This window comes from Salmo salar, chromosome 01, assembly GCF_965601325.2.
Source record: "Salmo salar chromosome 01, fSalSal1, whole genome shotgun sequence".
NCBI lineage: Eukaryota > Metazoa > Chordata > Actinopteri > Salmoniformes > Salmonidae > Salmo > Salmo salar.
Window position 1 is genome coordinate 170,129,290 of NC_138291.1, and position 22,836 is coordinate 170,152,125.

The window sequence follows — 22,836 nt, forward strand, 5'->3', positions numbered from 1 at the left end:
AGTTGTTCATTTGTTAGGCTATTGGTTAAAGGTGCAACACAACAACACAGCAACACACAATATTGAATTACCTTTGATCTAGTTCAGTCTTATTAAACTTAAACATATTTAATAATAATCTCCTACCTAGCTTGATGACTGTGGGCATTTTTGCTTACTTTTTGTTCTAAATGGAGATGGCATATTGGCCTGTGTAAAAAGGCAGAAAATTTGCTTTAGATGGCCCCAAAGGTTCGGTAGGAGGACCCCCCGCCAGGTTATGTGCCCCCCACTTCTGAAACCAAAGTGGCGCCCCTGCCTACCGCCGCCAACAGTTTGGCAAAGGGTACCAAAGGTCGGACTTTTACCAGAGACGATTAAAAAAAACTAATAAACTCTCTTTGCTTGTACAGATCTGTGAACTCATTTGACATTTGCCATACTAGATGGTAGGTCTAAATATGAAAAATGATGCGTCAGCTCAAAGTAGCTTGTTTCATTATTGGGAAATAAAAAGGGAACCGCTTCAATCTAAACGTGTGCGGAAGACATGGGAATTACAGTGGGGTTAAAGTTCGGTTAGTGCTATCCGGGATCCTTGGGACTTCCCTACACTAAACCCTTACTTTAACCTTAAACCCTTACCACAACTCTTACCTAACCCTTAGGCTACCTAACCATTTTACATTTCAACTTTACTGGGGGTCGGGACGTCCCAATGATCCCGGATAGCACGGATCGTGAAAGTTAAACTGCCTGTTGGTATCTTTTCGAAAACCCGTGACATACAGGGAAGTTATCCTTAAAACGGTCGGGCTATCTCGTTTTTTATGAGGATACAAAATAGCGTTTTTAATCCCTTTTTTCGGAGGCAGCAAACATGGTGGAAACGAGGGGATGTTGTGCGTCCATCTGTCAATGTTTTTTCGAATATTCAACACCGAAAATTCTTATAATTAGGAGCTTCAAGGTTGGAACCCTCAACAGAATCACGCAGGCTTTAGTGATTGCATATGTGATCGGGTAAGTGTCGCATAAAGACCACATGACATTCTAACAATTTCATATTGACTTATGTTTACTAATCAAACAAAGTGGTTTCGTCTGTACCCCTTCCTATACTGCCATCATAGCCACAGCTGCCACAAGATTTTTTGGGCAATATTTCACTTATTTTCATATATTTTATATAAAAAATATACAATGATATCTCTGTGATTCACCCTATGTTATAATTTTAAGCCCCATGGACCTGGGAATAAAGGTAAACCCATAATGCATTGACCACCTCTTTGCACACCTATGCAGGTATGTCTGTGTGCTGAACAAAGGCTACCAGGACACGGATGCAGTCCTCAGCTCTGTCACGACCAAGGTGAAGGGCATCGCCTTGACCAACACTTCTGTCCTGGGCCTGCGAATCTGGGATGTGGCAGACTATATCATCCCACCACAGGTATCACCCAGGCATATAGAAGATGAGGTATAATCCTGATCTATTGTAATCACCAGCACCAAATACGGGTACCCTTTACTTCCTCCAGTCACCTGATGCCAGGCTGACTGACACATCATGGTGGGTGTGACCTCAACTTCACTGGCATAGTGGTGTTTTATGGTTCCTGCTCGTTTCACTTTAGCTTCGTGCACATTTGGGCTTTTGGGTCAGTTGGGGTGACCTTGTACAAAAATAAAATAGAAAATCCATTGGGAGTGGTATACCGCTGCTCAGACGAAAACATGGAATGTGTGTCAGAGATGAAACAACTGTGTCCTACTAACTTTATTTCAAGCAAAAGCCATGTGAATAGGCCAAACCCATTGATGATTGTATGTTTGAGAGAAGTAATTTGAGTTTTTTTTTTATTTGTGGCAGGAGGAGAGCTCTTTCTTTGTCCTGACGAACATGCTCATCACTCTGAACCAAACTCAGTCGCACTGTCCAGAGGTAAGACATTTTTTTAAATGTAACCTTTATTTAACTTGGCAAGTCAGTTAAGAACAAATTCTTATTTACAATGACGGCCTATCAAACATACTGAATATCCCATCCACCTGAAGATACGTTAATGTTCATGGAAAAGGCTCTAATTTCTACATTTTGATCTAAAAGTTCAATTTTATTACAACATCTAGGATAAGTTGTACAATGACTTTGGGGAAGTGAGAATGTCTGAGTGCTTATGCCTGTGTGCAGCCGGAATGGATATTTTCAAAGACAATGGCTGAAGACTAAATGTGTGTGTGTGTGACTTGGATAACCGAAGGACTCTATTTGGCTAACAGTATGCATTCCTAAAGGATTTTATTGCAACTAGTCATTGCTCACTATTGTTTTATTGTCTTGTAATAGAGCTCGACAGCTTGTAGTCCTAAATCTTTTACTTTTTTTGTTGCATTTCTACCTCAGGTTTGTTGGCCATTCCTATGTGGGAAATGAATGTGGAAAGAATGGGTTTTGGGATAAACAGAGAAAATAAGGTCTGAGATTAACACAGGCTTAGTAAATCTTATACGTTTTGTTCTATGAGATAATATCAGTCAGTTAACATGACCTTTATGAATTTTGAAGCCTTTATGTGCTTTGTGCTTATTTTGATTAAACACTTCAAAAATAAGCACAAGAAGCGATGTTAGCTGATTAAGATCATCTCATAGAACAAAACATATAAGATCTCCTAGCCTGTGTTTACCATAGACCTTATTTTCGGTGCCTATCCCCAAATCCTACAAAAACCCATTAATTTCTCAATATACTGGTTGGTTATTTAGCAACTAAACCGACACGTGCACAACTATGGGGCAAAACAGACAGGGTTGGCTTAGATTTTCGACAACATGTAAACTATATTTCATGTCCAAATGTTTATTGAAAACCTAAATATATTTGTAGAATGAGCACTTGTCTCTCAAATACTTAATTACAGTTGTTGGTTAGCTAGCTAGCCAATTTTAGCCATATTAGCATAGACATGACGTCAGTCAAAACGCCTCAAAACAAGACATGGTATCAATAACAAGATACAATGAGCTGAAACGAGCCACCAACGATTCCCCACATGGCGGCAGCTTGTCATTGTTGCTAGCTATGTAACCTTTCAGAATCATAACAATGCACGCCTTCCGGCCACATCGATGCGCGCGCATCATTATCGTGATGTTGTCAGCCAACTCGTCTATATACTTTGGTCAACGAGCCATAGCAGAGTAAGCCTCCGTTAGTACCTACAAAAAGACGTCATTACTATTGCTCTCTATTGGATGAAGTTCAGCCCTCGAGTCATGTGCATGATAGAGAAGTTAAAGATGCACTATAAGAATGTAGTTTCTAATTGACTTTTGGGATCTAGGATAAGTTTTACAATGACTTTGGGGAAGTGAGAATGTCTGAGTGCTTGTGTCTGTGTGCAGCCGGAATGGATATTTTCAAGGGCAATGGCTAAAGCCAAAATGTTTATGTGTGACTAGGATAACAGAAAGCCTCTATTTAGCTAACAGTATGCATTCCTAAAGGTTTTCATAGCAGCTAGTCATTACTCAATATTGTTTTGTCTTGTAATTTTTTTCATTTTCTACCTCTGGTTCGTTGGCCATTCTTATGGGAGAAATGAATGGGACAAGGTAGCATGTCCGGTTAACAGGTCAGGGTTCCATAGCCGCTGGCAGAACCGTTGAAACTGGAGCAGCAGCACGACCAGGTGGACTTGGCACAGCCCGGAGTCATCAGGCCATGTATTCTTGATGCGGCTGGCTTCCGGGTTAAGCAAGCAGTGTGTCAAGAAGCAGTGCGGCTTGGCAGGGTCGTGTTTCGGAGGATGCATGGCTCTCGACATTTTCCTCTCCCGAGTCCATAAGGGAGTTGCAGCGATGGGACAAGACTGTAACTACCAATTGGATATCACGAAATTGTGGAGAAAAAGGGGTAAAAGCACAACAACAAAATATAAGGAAAGACTTTAAAGGTCAAGACAGAGTCTGCGTCTCTCACATGCATCTCTCACATGGATAGGCAGACCATTCCATGAAAATTGAGCTATATAGGAGAAAGCCCTGCCTCCAGCTGTTTGTTTAGAAATTCTAGGGACAATAAGGAGGCCTGCATCTTGTGACAGTAGTCTACCTTTAGGTATGTATGGCAGGACCAAATTGGAGAGATAGGTACTGTAGGCACAAGCCCATGTAATGCTTTGTAAGTTAGCAGTAAAACCTTGAAATCAGCCCTAGCCTTAACAGGAAGCCAGTGTAGAGAGGCTAGCACTGGATTCTAGCAGCCGTGTTTAGCACTAACTGAAGTTTATTTAATGCTTTATCCGGGTAACCGAACAGTAAGGCATATGATCATAAAAAGAGAGAGGTCCAAAGTAACACCAAGGTTCTTCAGTTTTTTTTTATCTGAGATGACTGTACAACAATGATTCATTTTCAGTTCCGACAGCAGATCTTTTTGTTTCTTGGGACCTAGAAATAGCATCTCTGTTTTGTCCGAGTTTAAAAGTAAAATATTTGCCGCCATCCACTTCTTTATGTCTGAAACACAGGCTTCACCATGTTTCATCGAAATGTACAGCTGTGTCCTCCGCATGCAGTGAAAGTTGACATTGTGTTTCTGAATGACCAAGAGATAGAATATATTATAAAAGAGGTAGAATATATTATAAAAACAATAGTGGTCCTAAAACAGAACCTTGAGGAACACCGAAACTTACAATCAAGTTGTCAGAGGACAAACCATCCACAGTGATGAACTGACATCTTTCCCGACAGATAAGATCTAAGGGTGGCTATTTGAAGAAACTAAAATATATATTTTGATTTGCTTAACACTTTTTTGGTTACTACATGAGTCCATATGTGTTATTTCATAGTTTTTATGTCTTCACTATTATTCTACAATGTAGAAAATAGTAAAAATAAAGAAATTCCCTTGAATGAGTAGGTGTTCTAAAACTGTTGACCTGTAGTGTAGGTCCGGAGACATGTTGGACAAAACCCACTGAGTCGATGATTGGCCAAGACGTGCGCCAACAAAAAGACGCATCAATCTCAGTTAAAGCACCAAGTGAGCAAAACAGCGGCTCTCTGTCTTGTTATGTGTAGAACATGTATCTGATACTGTCTGGAACAAAAGAGTATGGCATGTCATACTATTTCTGGCCAGACAGCATCAGATTCATGGGCTAAAAATAGGGGGGGCGCTGTTTCACTCGCTCTGATGCTTTCTCCAGTAATATAATTTCAGCAGAGAGGAAGAGGTGAAGTGAGAGGGCTCACTCGCGCCACAATCTGTCCTTTATAAGCTCAATGCGTTTCTATGGAAATAATAATATGCAGACCTAAGCTTGTCGCCTGCCTTCCCTTCTTTGGGACAAATGCCGGAGACATGAGCTTGTCATCATTATATACAGATCTCTGGTATCAGCCTCTAGAAAAGAAAGTTGACATGTGCATATGTAAAGTGATGTTTCGCCAAACATATATAATTACTCTTGTCTAAGTAAAATCATTCAAAATACTTCACCAGGAAGCATGACTTAGTATCATTACCTTCTTTCAAAAAAGAAATAGCTGTGGATCATTTCAAATTACAAGTGTGTTTAGGAAGCCCCTATTTGGGGAGTGCGCTCTAGCTGAATAGGTCTAGCTGATTTCAGTTCTGGCTGTCAGTGAAAAGCGTGTGAAGATAATGTGTCTTGAGTATAATTTAAAATATTGCATCAAGAAGAAGGGGAGGGGGGTGTGGCAAAGACATGGTGAGTCTCCAGAATGCATTGCATATGTAGGAATGTGCCCATATTATTTCTGATTGTCTTAACTCATGTGGTGGCTAATTTCTGCATTACCAAATGAGGAGAGTTACACTTCACACACCAGTCAGAGTTACACTTAAAACTACATCTTTAATAATTAAGATGATTTTGCAAAAGCACTTGACTTTCAATGATGCGCTATCGCTAATGAACCATTGAAAAGTGACTACACAAGTACAAAGAGCTTTTATAGCCAAGATGCACCCCTTCAACGTACATGACGAACCACAGATCTTAGGAACAGTTCAAAGGTTAAGTTTTGTATGAAAGATATCTATAAAACATAGCAGACAGCAACTGCTGTATCAACAGTGTTCATTGTATAGACCAGTATCTGGTCCTCCTTTCCAAACTGGAACCGTCTCTCCCTGGTACGGTATCGAACAGAACCATTAGCTCATCCAATGGCATAAATCAATTGACAACTCTAGATACTCCCATCTCAAGTAAACCCCCTCTTGACCCCACTCCTGGACAAGCTCACTGAGGGGAGTGAGCCTCTAGGTCATATACTATCCCAGGATAAGTGCAACATCAGAGGGGACATACAATGGTCCGGACACTGCCATACACCTTCCCCCAATGCCAAAGGAGGGAGTGACTTGCGCACAGACATCCCTTCACATGGTTTAACAGATACATTCACATATGACAAGTATCTCACATAAGCATACTATGCAAATAAAACATCTTAATTATCTATGTTACCCAACTAATTCTGATTCATCCGCCACACATTTTTTCTTCGCCTTACACAAGTCAACAAAGTCTGGTTTTTAACATCCATTGTGAATGAAACTGTAGTTCCTCAGTATTTTAAAAATCTTTCCAACATGATATTTTGCTCTTTCACCAAGCCTAAGTGTGAAAGCGCAAAATATCATGATCTGATGATCCCATATATCCAGTGGAAACGTCATAAACATTTCTGTCCGGATCTCACTGGCGCAGGAAACTTTGAGGGCCCGGAATAGGATAGTGATTTGTTGCAGGTTTGTTAGTGAAAGCGTCAGGCCAGACCCTGTAAGAATTTGATACAATGTTGAATTTCACTAGCAATAGTTCAAGTCAAGACAGAAAAGGTGGCAGACAGGCAGAGAAGAGAGATGAATGTGATTGAAAGAACCAGAATTTTTATCAGGATATTTTCTACTCTTTTATTTGTAGGCTTTGTCTATGTATTTGACTTAGTTCATGTTGGAAGTTCTAGGCCTACTGTTGCATTAGACTAGCTTTTGAGTTCTATGCTCTCATTTCTTTAGCCGCCAATGGATCACAGTGTATCAATGTGTCCATATTCCAGAGTCTAGTGCACTCGCCATAGTTTAATTTGAGATTTTTATCATTTTACTTCAGATTTTCATGATTAACCATGTGACAATGATTTTGAGAAACAAAAACTTTATTATTGAAATGAAACTGTTCCACGGAAATATATAAATGCACATATACAGTAATTTCCGGACTACATATTTACATTTAAGTCATTTAGCAGACGCTCTTATCCAGAGCGACTTACAAATTGGTGCATTCACCTTATAATATCCAGTGGAACAACCACTTTACAATAGTGCATCTAAATCTTTTAAGGGGGGGTTAGAAGGATTACTTTATCCTATCCCAGGTATTCCTTAAAGAGGTGGGGTTTCAGGTGTCTCCGGAAGGTGGTGATTGACTCCGCTGTCCTGGCGTCGTGAGGGAGCTTGTTCCACCATTGGGGTGCCAGAGCAGCGAACAGTTTTGACTGGGCTGAGCGGGAACTGTGCTGCCTCAGAGGTAGGGAGGCGAGCAGGCCAGAGGTGGATGAACGCAGTGCCCTTGTTTGGGTGTAGGGCCTGATCAGAGCCTGAAGGTACGGAGGTGCCGTTCCCCTCACAGCTCTGTAGGCAAGCACCATGGTCTTGTAGCGGATGCGAGCTTCGACTGGAAGCCAGTGGAGAGAGCGGAGGAGCGGGGTGACGTGAGAGAACTTGGGAAGGTTGAACACCAGACGGGCTGCGGCGTTCTGGATGAGTTGTAGGGGTTTAATGGCACAGGCAGGGAGCCCAGCCAACAACGAGTTGCAGTAATCCAGACGGGAGATGACAAGTGCCAGGATTAGGACCTGCGCCGCTTCCTGTGTGAGGCAGGGTCGTACTCTGCGAATGTTGTAGAGCATGAACCTACAGGATCGGGTCACCGCCTTGATGTTAGTGGAGAATGACAGGGTGTTGTCCAGGGTCACGCCGAGGCTCTTAGCACTCTGGGAGGAGGACACAAGGGAGTTGTCAACCGTGATGGCGAGATCATGGAACGGGCAGTCCTTCCCCGGGAGGAAGAGCAGCTCCGTCTTGCCGAGGTTCAGCTTGAGGTGGTGATCCGTCATCCACACTGATATGTCTGCCAGACATGCAGAGATGCGATTCGCCACCTGGTTGTCAGAAGGGGGAAAGGAGAAGATTAATTGTGTGTCATCTGCATAGCAATGATATGAGAGACCATGTGAGGATATGACAGAGCCAAGTGACTTGGTGTATAGCGAGAATAGGAGAGGGCCTAGAACAGAGCCCTGGGGGACACCAGTGGTGAGAGCACGTGGTGCGGAGACGGATTCTCGCCACGCCACCTGGTAGGAGCGACCTGTCAGGTAGGACGCAATCCAAGCGTGGGCCGCACCGGAGATGCCCAGCTCGGAGAGGGTGGAGAGGAGGATCTGATGGTTCACAGTATCAAAGGCAGCAGATAGGTCTAGAAGGATGAGAGCAGAGGAGAGAGAGTTAGCTTTAGCAGTGCGGAGAGCCTCCGTGACACAGAGAAGAGCAGTCTCAGTTGAATGCCCAGTCTTGAAACCTGACTGATTAGGATCAAGAAGGTCATTCTGAGAGAGATAGCAAGAGATCTGGCCAAGGACGGCACGTTCAAGAGTTTTGGAGAGAAAGGAAAGAAGGGATACTGGTCTGTAGTTGTTGACATCGGAGGGATCGAGTGTAGGTTTTTTCAGAAGGGGTGCAACTCTCGCTCTCGAAGACGGAAGGGACGTAGCCAGCGGTCAAGGATGAGTTGATGAGCGAGGTGAGGTAGGGGAGAAGGTCTCCGGAAATGGTCTGGAGAAGAGAGGAGGGGATAGGGTCAAGTGGGCAGGTTGTTGGGCGGCCGGCCTTCACAAGACGCGAGATTTCATCTGGAGAGAGAGGGGAGAAAGAGGTCAAAGCACAGGGTAGGGCAGTGTGAGCAGGACCAGCGGTGTCGTTTGACTTAGCAAACGAGGATCGGATGTCGTCAACCTTCTTTTCAAAATGGTTGACGAAGTCATCCGCAGAGAGGGAGGAGGGGGGGGAGGGGGAGGAGGATTCAGGAGGGAGGAGAAGGTAGCAAAGAGCTTCCTAGGGTTAGAGGCAGATGCTTGGAGTTTAGAGTGGTAGAAAGTGGCTTTAGCAGCAGAGACAGAAGAGGAAAATGTAGAGAGGAGGGAGTGAAAGGATGCCAGGTCCGCAGGGAGGCGAGTTTTCCTCCATTTCCGCTCGGCTGCCCGGAGCCCTGTTCTGTGAGCTCGCAGTGAGTCGTCGAGCCACGGAGCAGGAGGGGAGGACCGAGCCGGCCTGGAGGATAGGGGACAGAGGAAATCAAAGGATGCAGAGAGGGAGGAGAGGAGGGTTGAGGAGGCAGAATCAGGAGATAGGTTGGAGAAGGTTTGAGCAGAGGGAAGAGATGATAGGATGGAAGAGGAGAGAGTAGCGGGAGAGAGAGAGCGAAGGTTGGGACGGCGCAATACCATCCGAGTAGGGGCAGAGTGAGAAGTGTTGGATGAGAGCAAGAGGGAAAAGGATACAAAGTAGTGGTCGGAGACTTGGAGGGGAGTTGCAATGAGATTAGGGGAAGAACAGCATCTAGTAAAGATGAGGTCAAGCGTATTGCCTGCCTTGTGAGTAGGGGGGGAAGGTGAGAGGGTGAGGTCAAAAGAGGAGAGGAGTGGAAAGAAGGAGGCAGAGAGAAATGAGTCAAAGGTAGACGTGCGGAGGTTAAAGTCACCCAGAACTGTGAGAGGTGAGCCATCCTCAGGAAAGGAACTTATCAAGGCGTCAAGCTCATTGATGAACTCTCCAAGGGAACCTGGAGGGCGATAAATGATAAGGATGTTAAGCTTGAAAGGGCTGGTAACTGTGACAGCATGGAATTCAAATGAGGAGATAGACAGATGGGTCAGGGGAGAAAGAGAGAATGTCCACTTGGGAGAGATGAGGATTCCAGTGCCACCACCCCGCTGGCTCGATGCTCTAGGGGTATGCGAGAACACGTGGGCAGACGAGGAGAGAGCAGTATAAGCCGCAACTTTTTTCCCACGCTTTGAACCTCGCGGCTTAAGCAATGACGCAGCTAATATATGGATTTTTCCCGCTTTCAAATTGTTTTGCTCCAAAAAAAACACATTCTGTGACGTGCTCAGTTTTTTGGCGACATGAAGCTTTCATTAGACCAATGAAATTGCCGAACGGGTTAAGGTCAAACAGCTTTTTTGTTTACTGTTTAGATTAAGTCAAGCGCTCTCAAACTTCCCATCATTCTGATTACGGTAGTCATTTTGTCACCCTCATCATGGCAAAGACACGGAGAAATGCATATGATGCAGCTTTCAAGTTGAAGGCGATTGATCTGGCTGTTGGAAAAGGAAATAGAGCTGCTGCACGGGAGCTTGGTCTTAATGAGTCGATGATAAGACGTTGGAAACAGCAGCGTGAGGATTTGACTCAGTGCAAAAAGACAACTAAAGCTTACTGCTAATTTTTTATTTTTTGTTACAAGCCGTGTTTCGTTAAAGCCTGTGTAAAGTTCATTTGTTTCAATGTACCGGTAGGCACCTGGGGCTTATAGACATGTGTGGCTTATTTATGTTCAAAATAATATATATTTTTTAAACTCAGTGGGTGCGGCTTATATTCAGGAGCGCTCAATAGTCCGGAAATTACGGTAGCCATAACTGGCACGCAGATCGGTAGAATGAATTGTAAGCTTTCCCAAACTTGAAACCAATAAGCTTCTTCTAACTACCAAAAAAATAAATAAAAAGTCAAACAACTTTTCGGTTAAAAATAAATAACAGATCTGATCCCTACACAGGCTCAAGGGGAACCTGGGAGAGCGGGTCTTCTGGCACCAGTACCCATTGCAAGTCTTCCAATGTAAAATCCCTGAGTCCCAAAAACTTTTCTGCTGCAGCCACAATAATGTCTAGTTTCTTCAACTTCTTTGAGACTTGTGCTGTACAGTTTATAACTGTGGCAATGAATGCAACAAAATCCACCTTTTTAACACACAGGGTATCTTTTGTCTGGCAGCAAACATTTACTACAGGCTGTGGTGTATCCACTACCATCTCTTCACTGGCATCTCTTGTTTCCTTAATTCCTTTGATCACCTAAGCATAGGAGATTTGATTGACCGCTCTAACTTTTGCCACCTCAATTTCCTTCACCCTTACAAGGCACTCCAGGAACTCAGGATCATGATCCCCACCACAATTGCAACACCGTCGTCCTTCTGCACACCGTTCTTAAGTATACTCTGTTCGTCTGCACACTTGAAACATGGCCAAATCCTTTACGATACTTACACTGCAGTGGCTTGGGGACAAAAGCTTTTACGGCGTATCTTACATAACCAAGCTTCACATGCATAGGTATTTGCTCTTCATCAAAAAACAGGACCGACAGACTTTCTTTTTCTCCATTCACCCAGCAGGTCAGACACCGGGCACCAACCACGCCAGGAATTCTCTTCAGGTATTCAACCTGAACATTGTCGTGGAAATTCTAATCAATAACGAGGAGACAAAAGATCACCAATCAGGATATTACTTTATTCAAAAAGTCGACGAATCACCCCTAGATGATTCGTTGAAAGCCCACTGAGTGGATTTGAGCCACAGTATTTTATAGCAAAGTACATCTTCCTGAATGTTCATGACAAACATCAGATGTATGGAATGGGTCACAAGGTTAGGATTTGTATGAAAGACACTAATATTTCACAGCAAACTGTAAAGACTGTTCTCATTGTGTAGAAACCAGGGTCTGGCCCCCAAAACAAAAGTTCCTCTCATCAAATCAAAGCTTATTAGTCACATGTGTCGAATACAACATGATTATCCATACCGGAGCCATCTCCACACTGGTACCTCCCGGCACACAAACACCAACTCATTCTATGGAATGCGGGCTCCGAGAGAGGACAAGACCATCATAAATCAGTTGCTAGAGTTAAATCTCAGAAGCTCCTCTCAGTTCACACAGCCACAGTAGAGTTCTAAGAAGCCTATTCTGTTGCATAAAACAAGCATTTGATGCAATAAGAGTTATTAACATAATCTTGTAATTTCTCCACGATAACATCCATCGTCATCCCTGAGATGAGTCCTTTGATGGGTGCTCTACTCTAAAGTTCAAAACTTCTGTTGTCCGGATTCTTTTGAGGCCCACTGCAATCTTCCTCTGCTCGTCAGAAATACAATGAATCAAAATAAGACCACTCCTGGTCACTCTAACAGACTGCTCGTTTCCAAGCACATACTTCACCATTTATGACACCGCAAATGGGTTTCCCACATATGCATCCTTACTCAACAACCGCATCCCAACAAGAAGCGATTCATTATAATTTACACACTGTGGCAGACCAGGGGTTTGGTCAAAACGTTTACACGGACAGAGTAGGATTAGCTCGGTTTCAAGGGTGTTTATTTGAATACAAACCAAAAGAAAAGGTCTCCCCCATGAGACCCTATCCGGTATACCGTCATCTGGGTTCCGGCTCTTGCTGTATCCCGTGGGGAACAAAAACTGAGCGCCCTACTTATCTCTTGTACCGTCCCCAACCTTACCGGAATTAACCTTTCTTCCTCCAGTCCCTTTTCCAGTGTGCTGCCCTTCTGGCAGCTTTATGGGACTCGCCCAGTTGGTGAGCAATCAGCCCTTGATTACTCAGAAACCACAATCAGCCCCAATTAGTCCTGGCCGGAGAGCCCATCGAGACCTGGCACGTCCAGCAGAGGGAGCCATTGCCTCGTGATGTAGACTCCGTCTGTCACCAGGCCTCGATGAGTCTCTCCCTGGTGGCTGACCTGCTGTACGCCACAACACATATCCTCCACTGCAATTTTAGACAATTTACTTTTTGTTCCAGTTTTCGACACTACTGTTGTCCATTCAGAACATTCGTCTTAACCAAATTTATTCGACACGCTGCTTAATTCGAACTCACCAACCACTTCCACCATCTACCCAAAACTCATGAGCCTGCCTACGGGCTTTACTATAACATTCATGAGCTGCCTATGGGCTTTACTATAACATTCATGAGCTGCCTATGGGCTTTACTATAACATTCATGAGCTGCCTATGGGCTTTACTATAACATTCATGAGCTGCCTATGGGCTTTACTATAACATTCATGAGCTGCCTATGGGCTTTACTATAACATTCATGAGCTGCCTATGGGCTTTACTATAACATTCATGAGCTGCCTATGGGCTTTACTATAACATTCATGAGCTGCCTATGGGCTTTACTACAACACTCATGTAAAAAGTGTGTGCACACATAGAAGGTCCCGTGAAATGGAAACGGGCCCGGCTTTGGAAATCAAATGCCCGTCCAACTGATTTTGTTCTGGCACTGGGTCTGGACATAAATCAAAACACCTCAAAACAAGACATGGTATTAATAACAAGATACCCACGAGCTGAAACGAGCCACCTACGATTCCACGCATGGCAGCTTCTTGTCATTGTTGTTCGCTATCTGACCGGTCAGAATCTATAGGTTTTGGCCAATGAGTAAGCCTCCATTAGTGCCAACAAAAAGACCATTACTAATGCTTTCTATTGGATGAAGTCCAGCCCTCGAGTCATGTGCATAATAGATAAGTTACAGATGCACTATAAGAATGTATTTGCAAATGTTTTATGTCAAAATTTTATTTGAAAATTGGCTGTATGATTTATATACATAAGCAATGTATTATTAGCTTTATATTGTCTCTCATTAAATCACACATCCTGTTTTAGGAAAACATGCTTTTGTTCTTGGGTGTAGGGAGGTGTACCCCTTTCTGTCCATTGAGGTCATTTCTGGACAACATTTTTAGGGGACCCGTTTTTTGTACTCATAGAGGTTGAAGTTCTGTATAGCGTCTAAGTCTAAGATATATTTTTAAGCTTTAAAAAATTACACTCATGCTGTCATGCGTTCAGGTCCCAAAAACTGGTTTTGACTGCACCTCAGACAGGGATTGCAAGGCTGGCTCACGTGATACCCGAGGCAATGGTAAGGATATTAAGATTTTGACATTGGGGAAATCGTCATTGATCCATTTCTATATCTGAGTTATCATATATTATGATCTAATCCTTGTTCTACGTTTGAGATGTAGATTATAAGGCTTTCTGTAAAAGAAAAAGGCCTTGTATTGTCACTAGATATGGTAGCATTACAATTTACATTTTAGTCATTTAGCAGACGCTCTTATCCAGAGCGACTTACAGTAGTGACTGCATACATTTTCATACTTTTTTCATACTGGTCCCGTGGGAATCGAACCCACAACCCTGGCATTGCAAGTGCCATGATCTACCAACTGATCATTACCATTCAATAATCATTACAGTACCATGTCATATGCTGAGAGCTTGGGACTACAGTACCTTCAGAAAGTATTCATACCCCTTGACTTATTCCACATTTTGTTGTGTTACAGCTTGAATTCAAAATGGATTAAAAAAAAAAAAAAATCATCCATCTACACATAATACCCCATAATGACAAAGTGAAAACATGTTTTAGTCGTTTTTGCAAATTTATAGAAAATTAAATACAGAAATATCTCATTTACATAAGTATTCACAGCCCTGAGTCAATAAATCACCTTTGGCAGTGATTACAACTTTGAGTCTTTCTGGGTAAGTCTCTCTAAGAGCTTTGCACACATTCTTTAAGCTCTGTCAAGTTGGTTGTTGATCATTGCTCGACAGACAGTTTCAAGTCTTGCCATACATTTTCAAGCTGATTTAAGTCAACACTGTAACTAGGCCACACATTCAATGTAGTCTTGGTAAGCAACTCCAGTGTACATTTGGCCTTGTGTTTTAGGGCTATAACAAAACTGTGTACTGTTGGGGGTACTTGAGGACCAGGGTTGGGGAAACACTGTTTTAGGTTATTGTTCTGCTGAAATTAATTTGTTAGAAAGCAGACAGAACCAGATTTTCCTCTAGGATTTAGCCTGTGCTTAGTAAAAAAGTAAAGGGGTGTGAATACCTTCTGAAGGCACTGTATAAGGTTCTATCTGCATTTTAATAAAAACTATTTTGGGGGGACATATCCTTGTTCTGTTCAATGTTCTCTACCTACAGTTAAAGTCGGAAGTTTACATACACTTAGGTTGGAGTCATTAAAACTCATTTTTCAACCACTCCACAAATTTCTTATTAACAAACTATAGTTTTGGCAAGTTGGTTAGGACATATACTTTGTGCATGACACAAGTCATTTTTCCAACAATTGTTACCAGACAGATTATTTCACTTATAATTCACTGTATCACAATTCCAGTGGGTCAGAAGTTTACATACACTAAGTTGACTGTGCCTTTAAACAGCTTGGAAAATTCCAGAAAATGATGTCATGGCTTTAGAAGCTTCTGATAGGCTAATTGACATAATTTGAGTCAATTGGAGGTGTACCTGTGGATGTATTTCAAGGCCTACCTTCAAACGTATGTGGATATATTGAAGCAACATCTCAAGACATCAGTCAGGAAGTTAAAGCTTGGTCGCAAATGGGTCTTCCAAATGGACAATGACCCCAAGCATACTTCCAAAGGCAAAATGGCCTAAGGAAAACAAAGTCAAGGTATTGGAGTGACCTTCAAAAAGCCCTGACCTCAATCCCATAGAAAATTTGTGGGTAGAACTGAAAAAGTGTGTGCGAGCAAGGAGGCCTACATACCTGACTCAAATCAAATGTATTTATATAGCCCTTCTTACATCAGCTGATATCTCAAAGTGCTGTACAGAAACCCAGCCTAAAACCCCAAACAGCAAGCAATGCAGGTGTAGAAGCACGGTGGCTAGGAAAAACTCCCTAGAAAGGCCCAAACCTAGGAAGAAACCTAGAGAGGAACCAGGCTATGAGGGGTGGCCAGTCCTCTTCTGGCTGTGCCGGGTGGAGATTATAACAGAACATGGCCAAGATGTTCAAATGTTCATAAATGACCAGCATGGTCAAATAATAATAATCATAGTAGTTGTCGAGGGTGCAACAAGTCAGCAACTCAAGAGTAAGTGTCAGTTGGCTTTTTCATAGCCGATCTTTGAGAGTATCTCTACCGCTCCTGCTGTCTCTAGAGAGTTGAAAACAGCAGGTCTGGGACAGGTAGCATGTCCGGTGAACTGGTCAGGGTTCCATAGCCGCAGGCAGAACAGTTGAAACTGGAGCAGCAGCACGGCCAGGTGGACTGGGGACAGCAAGGAGTCATCATGCCAGGTAGTCCTGAGGCATGGTCCTAGTGCTCAGGTCCTCCGAGAGAGAGAGAGAAAGAAAGAAAGAAAGAGAGAATTAGAGAGAGCATATTTAAATTCACACAGGACACCGGATAAGACAAGAGAAATACTCCAGGTAGTCCTGAGGCATGGTCCTAGGGCTCAGGTCCTCCGAGAGAGAGAAAGAAAGAAAGAAAGAGAGAATTAGAGAGAGCATATTTAAATTCACACAGGACACCGGATAAGACAAGAGAAATACTCCAGATGTAACAGACTGACCCTAGCCCCTAACTGATCTAAGACAGGGCATTTTTACTAGGATTAAATGTCAGGAATTGTGAAAAACTGCGTTTAAATGTATTTGGCTAAGGTGGATGTAAACCTCCGACTTCAACTGTATATAGTACTCTAAATACCCCAATTTATGTTAAGTTCAAAAGAATACATTATACAAATTGCTGACAACATTGGAAATGTAAAGCCAATTATCTCAGTCATATTTTTGCAGATAGAACCTTATAATCCCAAGCTCTCAATGTGTCAATTAGATTTAAAGACAGTCTACCACTTACTTGTAGAATGAGAGTCACATTATTGTTTTTCACTGACGTTCTCCTTTAAAGTGACTATCTCCCCTCAGGTGTTCAGACTGGGAAATGTGTGAGGTACTCAGCTGTGGATAAGACATGTGAGGTTCTGGCTTGGTGCCCGCTGGAGTTAGATAAGGAACCTCCCAAGTAAGAACTATTGAGTACCAAGGTAGAAAAGGTTGTATTTGCTTTCATTTTACATAATCCATCTAGAATGTTTTAATAATTTCACAATATAATTTTCGTTAGTCCTCCAATGTTGGCAGATGCAGAGAACTTCACAGTGCTTATAAAGAACAGCATCCGGTACCCCAAATTCAACTTCAATAAGTAAGTCAAGTTTTTACATTTCTGTGACTTGATAAATATGTTACGAGCTAAATTCCATTTAAGATTTGGGTCCCACTTTATTTGCATAGTCTGGATAAGCAACTGCTTGCTAAGGTTATGGTTAGGTTTAGAATAAGTGTGAGGGTTAAAGTTAGGATAAGGGTTAAGTTTAGGGTTAGGATAAGTAGATGCACTACATGACCAAAAGTATGTGGACACCTGCTCGTCAAACATCTCATTCCAAAATCCTGGGCATGAATATGGAGTTGGTTCCGCAGTCGTTCCAATTCATCCCAAAGGTTTTCGATGGGGTTGAGGTCAGGGCTCTGGGCAAGCCAGTCAAGTTTTTCCACACCAATCTCGACAAACCATTTCTGTATGGACCTCGCTATGTGCACGCTGAAACAGGAAAGGGCCTTCCCCGAACTGTTGCCACAAAGTAGGAACACAGAATCGTCAAGAATGTCATTGTATGCTGTAGCGATGAGATTTCCCTTCACTGGAACTAAGGGGCCTTGCCCGAACCATGAAAATAAAAAAACAGACCATCATTCCTCCTCCACCCAACTGTACAGTTGGCACTATGCATTGGGGCAGGTAGCTTTCTCCTGGCATCCGCCACACCCAGATTCGTCAGTCTAACTGCCAGATGGTGAAGCGTGATTCATCACTCCAGAAAACATGCTTCTGCTGTGCCAGAGTCCGATGGTGGCGAGCTTTACGTCACTCCAGCTGATGCTTGGCATTGCGCTCGTGTGCAGCTGTTCGGCCATGGAAGCCCACTTCATGAAGCTCCCTATGAACAGTTCTTCCTGACGCAGTTTAGTAGAGAGTGTTGCAATCGAGGACAGACGATTTTAACGCGCTGCGCGCTTCAGCACTCAGCGGTCCCATTCTGTGAGCTTGTGTGGCCTACCACATCACGGCTGAGTCCTTGTTGCTCCTAGACATTTCCACTTCACAATAACAGCACTTACAGCTCTAGCAGGGCAGACATTTGCCGAACTGACTTATTGGAAAGGTGGCATCCTATGACTGTGCCACATTGAAAGTCACTGAGCTCTTCAGTAAGGCAATTCTAATGCCAACAGAGATTGCATGGCTGTGTGCTCGATTTTATACACCTGTCATCAACGAGTGTGGCTGAAATAGCCAAATCCACTAATTTGAAGGGGTGTGCACATACTTTTGTATATATAGTGTAGTTTAAATGTTACTGATAGTCCATCTGTAGATCCTCTACAGACTATCCAAATAAAGCGATACCAAGATTTGTTGCATTGGGCCATCCAGTGATAAACAATGTGGAATTGCAGTCAGAGCAACTGCATGTAACACTATAACTATGATATTTTTGTCTGTTCTGCAGAAGGAATATCTTGCCCTACGTCAACAAGACCTACTTGGAACAATGTGTATTTAATCGCATCACTGACCCAGACTGCCCAATCTTCAGACTCAAAGACATGGTCACAGAGGCCAATGAGGACTTTCAGACCATGGCTGTCCATGTAAGTGCCTGCTAATTTTTAAAAACTCCCAAATTATTTAAACATTTGGTAAGATGGGGATATACACAGAGTATACAAAACATTAAGAACATTGTTACTTACTGTCTTTCAGCCTAAAAAACGGCTTGCCATAACATGTACCATACAAGTGTTTGCTTACGCCCACACCTATCAGGTCATACATAGATTTAGACACTGATATGTCTTGACTGTATTCTCTTGATGGGATGAGGGTTAACCACATTGGCAACTTTAACAAATATTGTTCACCAGAACATTTTCCCACTAACAGCCCTGAAGGCATGGTCTACACTGAGTGTACAAAACATTAAGAACGCCTGCTCTTTCCATGACAGACTGACCAGGTGAATCCAGGTGAAAGCTGTGATCCCTTATTGATGTCACTTGTTAAATCCACTTCAATCAGTGTAGATGAAGGGGAGGAGACGGGTTAAAGAAGGATTTTTAAGCCTTGAGACAATTGAGACATGGATTGTGTATGTGTACCATTCAGGGGGTGAATGGGCAAGACAAAATATTTAAGTGCCTTTGAACGGGGTATGGTAGTAGGTGCCGGGCGCACCGGTTTGTATAAAAAACTGCAACCCTACTGGGTTTTTCACACTCAACAGTTTCCTGTGTATCAAGAATGGTCCACCATCCAAAGGACATCCAGCCAACTTGACACAACTGTGGGAAGCGTTGGATTCAACATGGGCCAACATCCCTGTGGAATGCTTTCGACATGCTTTTTGTAGAGTCCATGCCCCGACGAATTGAGGCTGTGTTGAGGGAAAAAAAGGGGGGTTGCAAATCAGTATTAGGATGGTGTACCTAATGTTTGGTATACTCAGTGTATATTAGTCAAAATGTCATGATATATCTTATGGCATTTTGATGCATGTCGAGTAATCTAACATGCAGCATAGCATCTTATGTCTCAGCTGGTTTTCATTTGTAAAATCCATGTAAACGGCATACTCCTTATCTACGTTGATTGTCTTTGTCTAGGGTGGGGTTATGGGTGTCCAGATCCGTTGGGAATGTGATCTGGACATGCCAAGCAGCTGGTGTGTGCCTAGGTACACCTTCCGTCGCCTGGACAACAAGGACCCAGTGAACAATGTGGCGCCTGGATACAACTTCAGGTATAGGGGTTGAACTTTTGTTTTTAGACTACAACCACATCGATAGACAGATTTGTCAGATTTATCTCTGACCCCAAATTATTACAACCATAGGTAGTGTAAATATAAAATATTGATGTCCATTTGTTTTTTTAAGACGATTTTGGCAACGCTCTTTGTGCTTTTCTTTTCCCACAGATTTGCCAAATATTACAAAAATGGTAACAATGAAGAGACAAGGACATTAATCAAAGGATTCGGAATACGTTTCGATGTCATGGTTTTTGGTCAGGTGAGCTTTTACAGAAACAATCTAAGCCATTTTTAACTTTGATATGATTATTTTAATGTCATAAAATAATGAATGAAATGGCGTCATAGTTATAAAATCCTGGTGTTCTAGTTAAACTGGTTAAATGTCTCTGCTTCAGGCTGGAAAATTTAACATAGTGCCAACACTGCTGAATGTTGGTGCTGGTCTTGCCCTCCTTGGCTTGGTAAGTATAGTACTTCTATCACATGCTGTATGTGTTGTCGTTATGGCAACTGTATAATATGTTAAATGGGTAAAATGTTATCCTTTGTAAAGGGTTTATAGATGGTATCAACTGTATAATATGTTAAATGGGTAAAATGTTATCCTTTGTAAAGGGTTTATAGATGGTATCAACTGTATAATATGTTAAATGGGTAAAATGTTATCCTTTGTAAAGGGTTTATAGATGGTATCAACTGTATACATATGTTAAATGGGTAAAATGTTATCCTTTGTAAAGGGTTTATAGATGGTATCAACTGTATAATATGTTAAATGGGTAAAATGTTATCCTTTGTAAAGGGTTTATAGATGGTATCAACTGTATACATATGTTAAATGGGTAAAATGTTATCCTTTGTAAAGGGTTTATAGATGGTATCAACTGTATACATATGTTAAATGGGTAAAATGTTATCCTTTGTAAAGGGTTTATAGATGGTATCAACTGTATACATATGTTAAATGGGTAAAATGTTATCCTTTGTAAAGGGTTTATAGATGGTATCACTAGAACATGGTCGGTTGCATACGATTGTTTATTTATATTAATTAGTTTCTACTCTTTGAAGGTAACTGTTGTTTGTGATTGGATTGTGCTGACATGCATGACGAAAAAAAATATCTATAACGAACAGAAATATTCTTATGTTGATGACTTTCAATTGGTGAGTAATAGTTTTTCTGATTTAAGAATGACCTGTTCAATACTGATAATGCAAAGAATTGTACCTATTCAGGCCTTTTGGCCAAAAAGTCATCATACTGGATTATAGTCCTGTTTTTTCAATCCCCTTATAATAAACATTTTCTGTTTTAAAGTTTTCAAATGAAACACCATAAAGCCACAACAAATCATGTCGAGCAGAAACAACTGTATACAGCATATCAAGATGGAAATGTGAAACGGCATTTTTCTGGATTGAATCACAGCACTCTTTTCATGATCCACATACTACAATCTTCCACAGGCTTGCAACTCGCTAATGATCCTGAAAATGTCTTGTTTCGGCTAACCATTCAGAGCTGTAGGAACATTCGGTGTGTCATTCTATTTTATTAAATCAACTCTGATTAGAGCTGAGAATCATTCACTCATTCACTAGGTCTCCATCCAACCTTTTTATGCATAAAGTACATGTTAGATAAAAAACATAACGACAGGCCTGATGGAAACGGAAAATGTTTTTGTAAACGTTCCAAATGTCGCCAAAACAAAATACGCTAGACAAAGTGGGATCTTTTTGTGTCTGTAAAATTAATTATGCGAGAAACATCTGTGAAAACACTTTTATGCTCAAATATTGATATAATAACCATCATATAAAAGTAAACTTGGAGTCACACGATTACATGTTGTGTGGCCCTCTCACTACAAATCATTGGCAAAGCATGCAGTTAATTAGGCTACAGATGAAATAAGTTATGGTGAACTTCACAGGGTGGTGAAAGTGCAAGGTGATGAGCTTGATGCTCCTTTCCAATAAATATTGAGGGTTTTATTCTGGTGACATGATGATCGATGCTTGGCTGCCATTTGACAAATATATATATTTTGCTCTTTTGTCCATAATAATGTAATCTTGTAGGCTAAATGTGAGCTCTAGCCAACAGCGTGCATATGGTGGACACACTCTCTATATAAGGCCAAAATGTTTGTGAGAAAACCATCAGTAGAGTTGAAAATCTGATGGAAACCCATTTAACTTCTTTTTTTATTCGGTACATGGAAATATATCCACAAAAGGTATTATGTGTACTCTGTCATCACACAATGCCTTTTATCTGCAACAATTCAATTTGATGAAAACATCTCTGGTGGGAAAATGTGCATATTGTTTTTGTGGATTTTTGAATATTCGCATGAAAATCTGTCACCAATTGGATGGAAACCTAGCTAATGAGAAATGTTTCACTGCTTACTGTGAAGGCCCAGTGCTAATAACAATCCTCTTTATTTGAGGACATTCAGGTGCACCTGTGTTGTACTTTAATAAACATTGTACATTTTTCGATAACTCTTGTTTCTGTCTTGGTGTAGCCTATAGTATTCATTCAGTCATTGAGTGGTTACAGTGCCTTCGGAAAGTATTCAGACCCCTTGACTTTTCACACATTTTGTTACGTTACAGTCTTGTGTGTCTACAGAATCAACACACAATACCGTATAATGACGAGGCGAAAACAGGTTTTTATAAATGTTTAACATAAACATATACCTTATTTACATAAGTATTCAGACCATTTGCTATGAGACTGGAAATTGAACTCCGGTCTATCCTGTTTTCATTGATCATCCTTGATATGTTTCTACAACTTTATTGGAGTCCACCTGTGGTAAATTACATTGATTGGACATGATTTGGAAAAGGCACACACACCTGTCTATACAAGGTCCCACAGTTGACAGTGCAAAAACCAAGCCATGAGGTCGAAGGAATTGTCC

General features: G+C 41.8%; 1 protein-coding gene across 1 annotated transcript; it reads left to right on the top strand.

Annotated features, from left to right (window-relative positions):
• Positions 1–568: 568 nt before the first annotated feature.
• On the top strand, positions 569–22,408 carry p2rx4a (purinergic receptor P2X, ligand-gated ion channel, 4a). The gene is given in 12 exon segments (NM_001140204.1): positions 569–1,002; positions 1,288–1,435; positions 1,856–1,927; positions 14,012–14,084; positions 16,938–17,034; positions 17,137–17,217; positions 18,587–18,728; positions 19,740–19,876; positions 20,054–20,147; positions 20,287–20,352; positions 20,963–21,058; positions 21,213–22,408. Coding segments are annotated over 12 exon segments (1,170 nt in total). The 5' UTR covers positions 569–859; the 3' UTR covers positions 21,234–22,408.
• Positions 22,409–22,836: the final 428 nt, after the last annotated feature.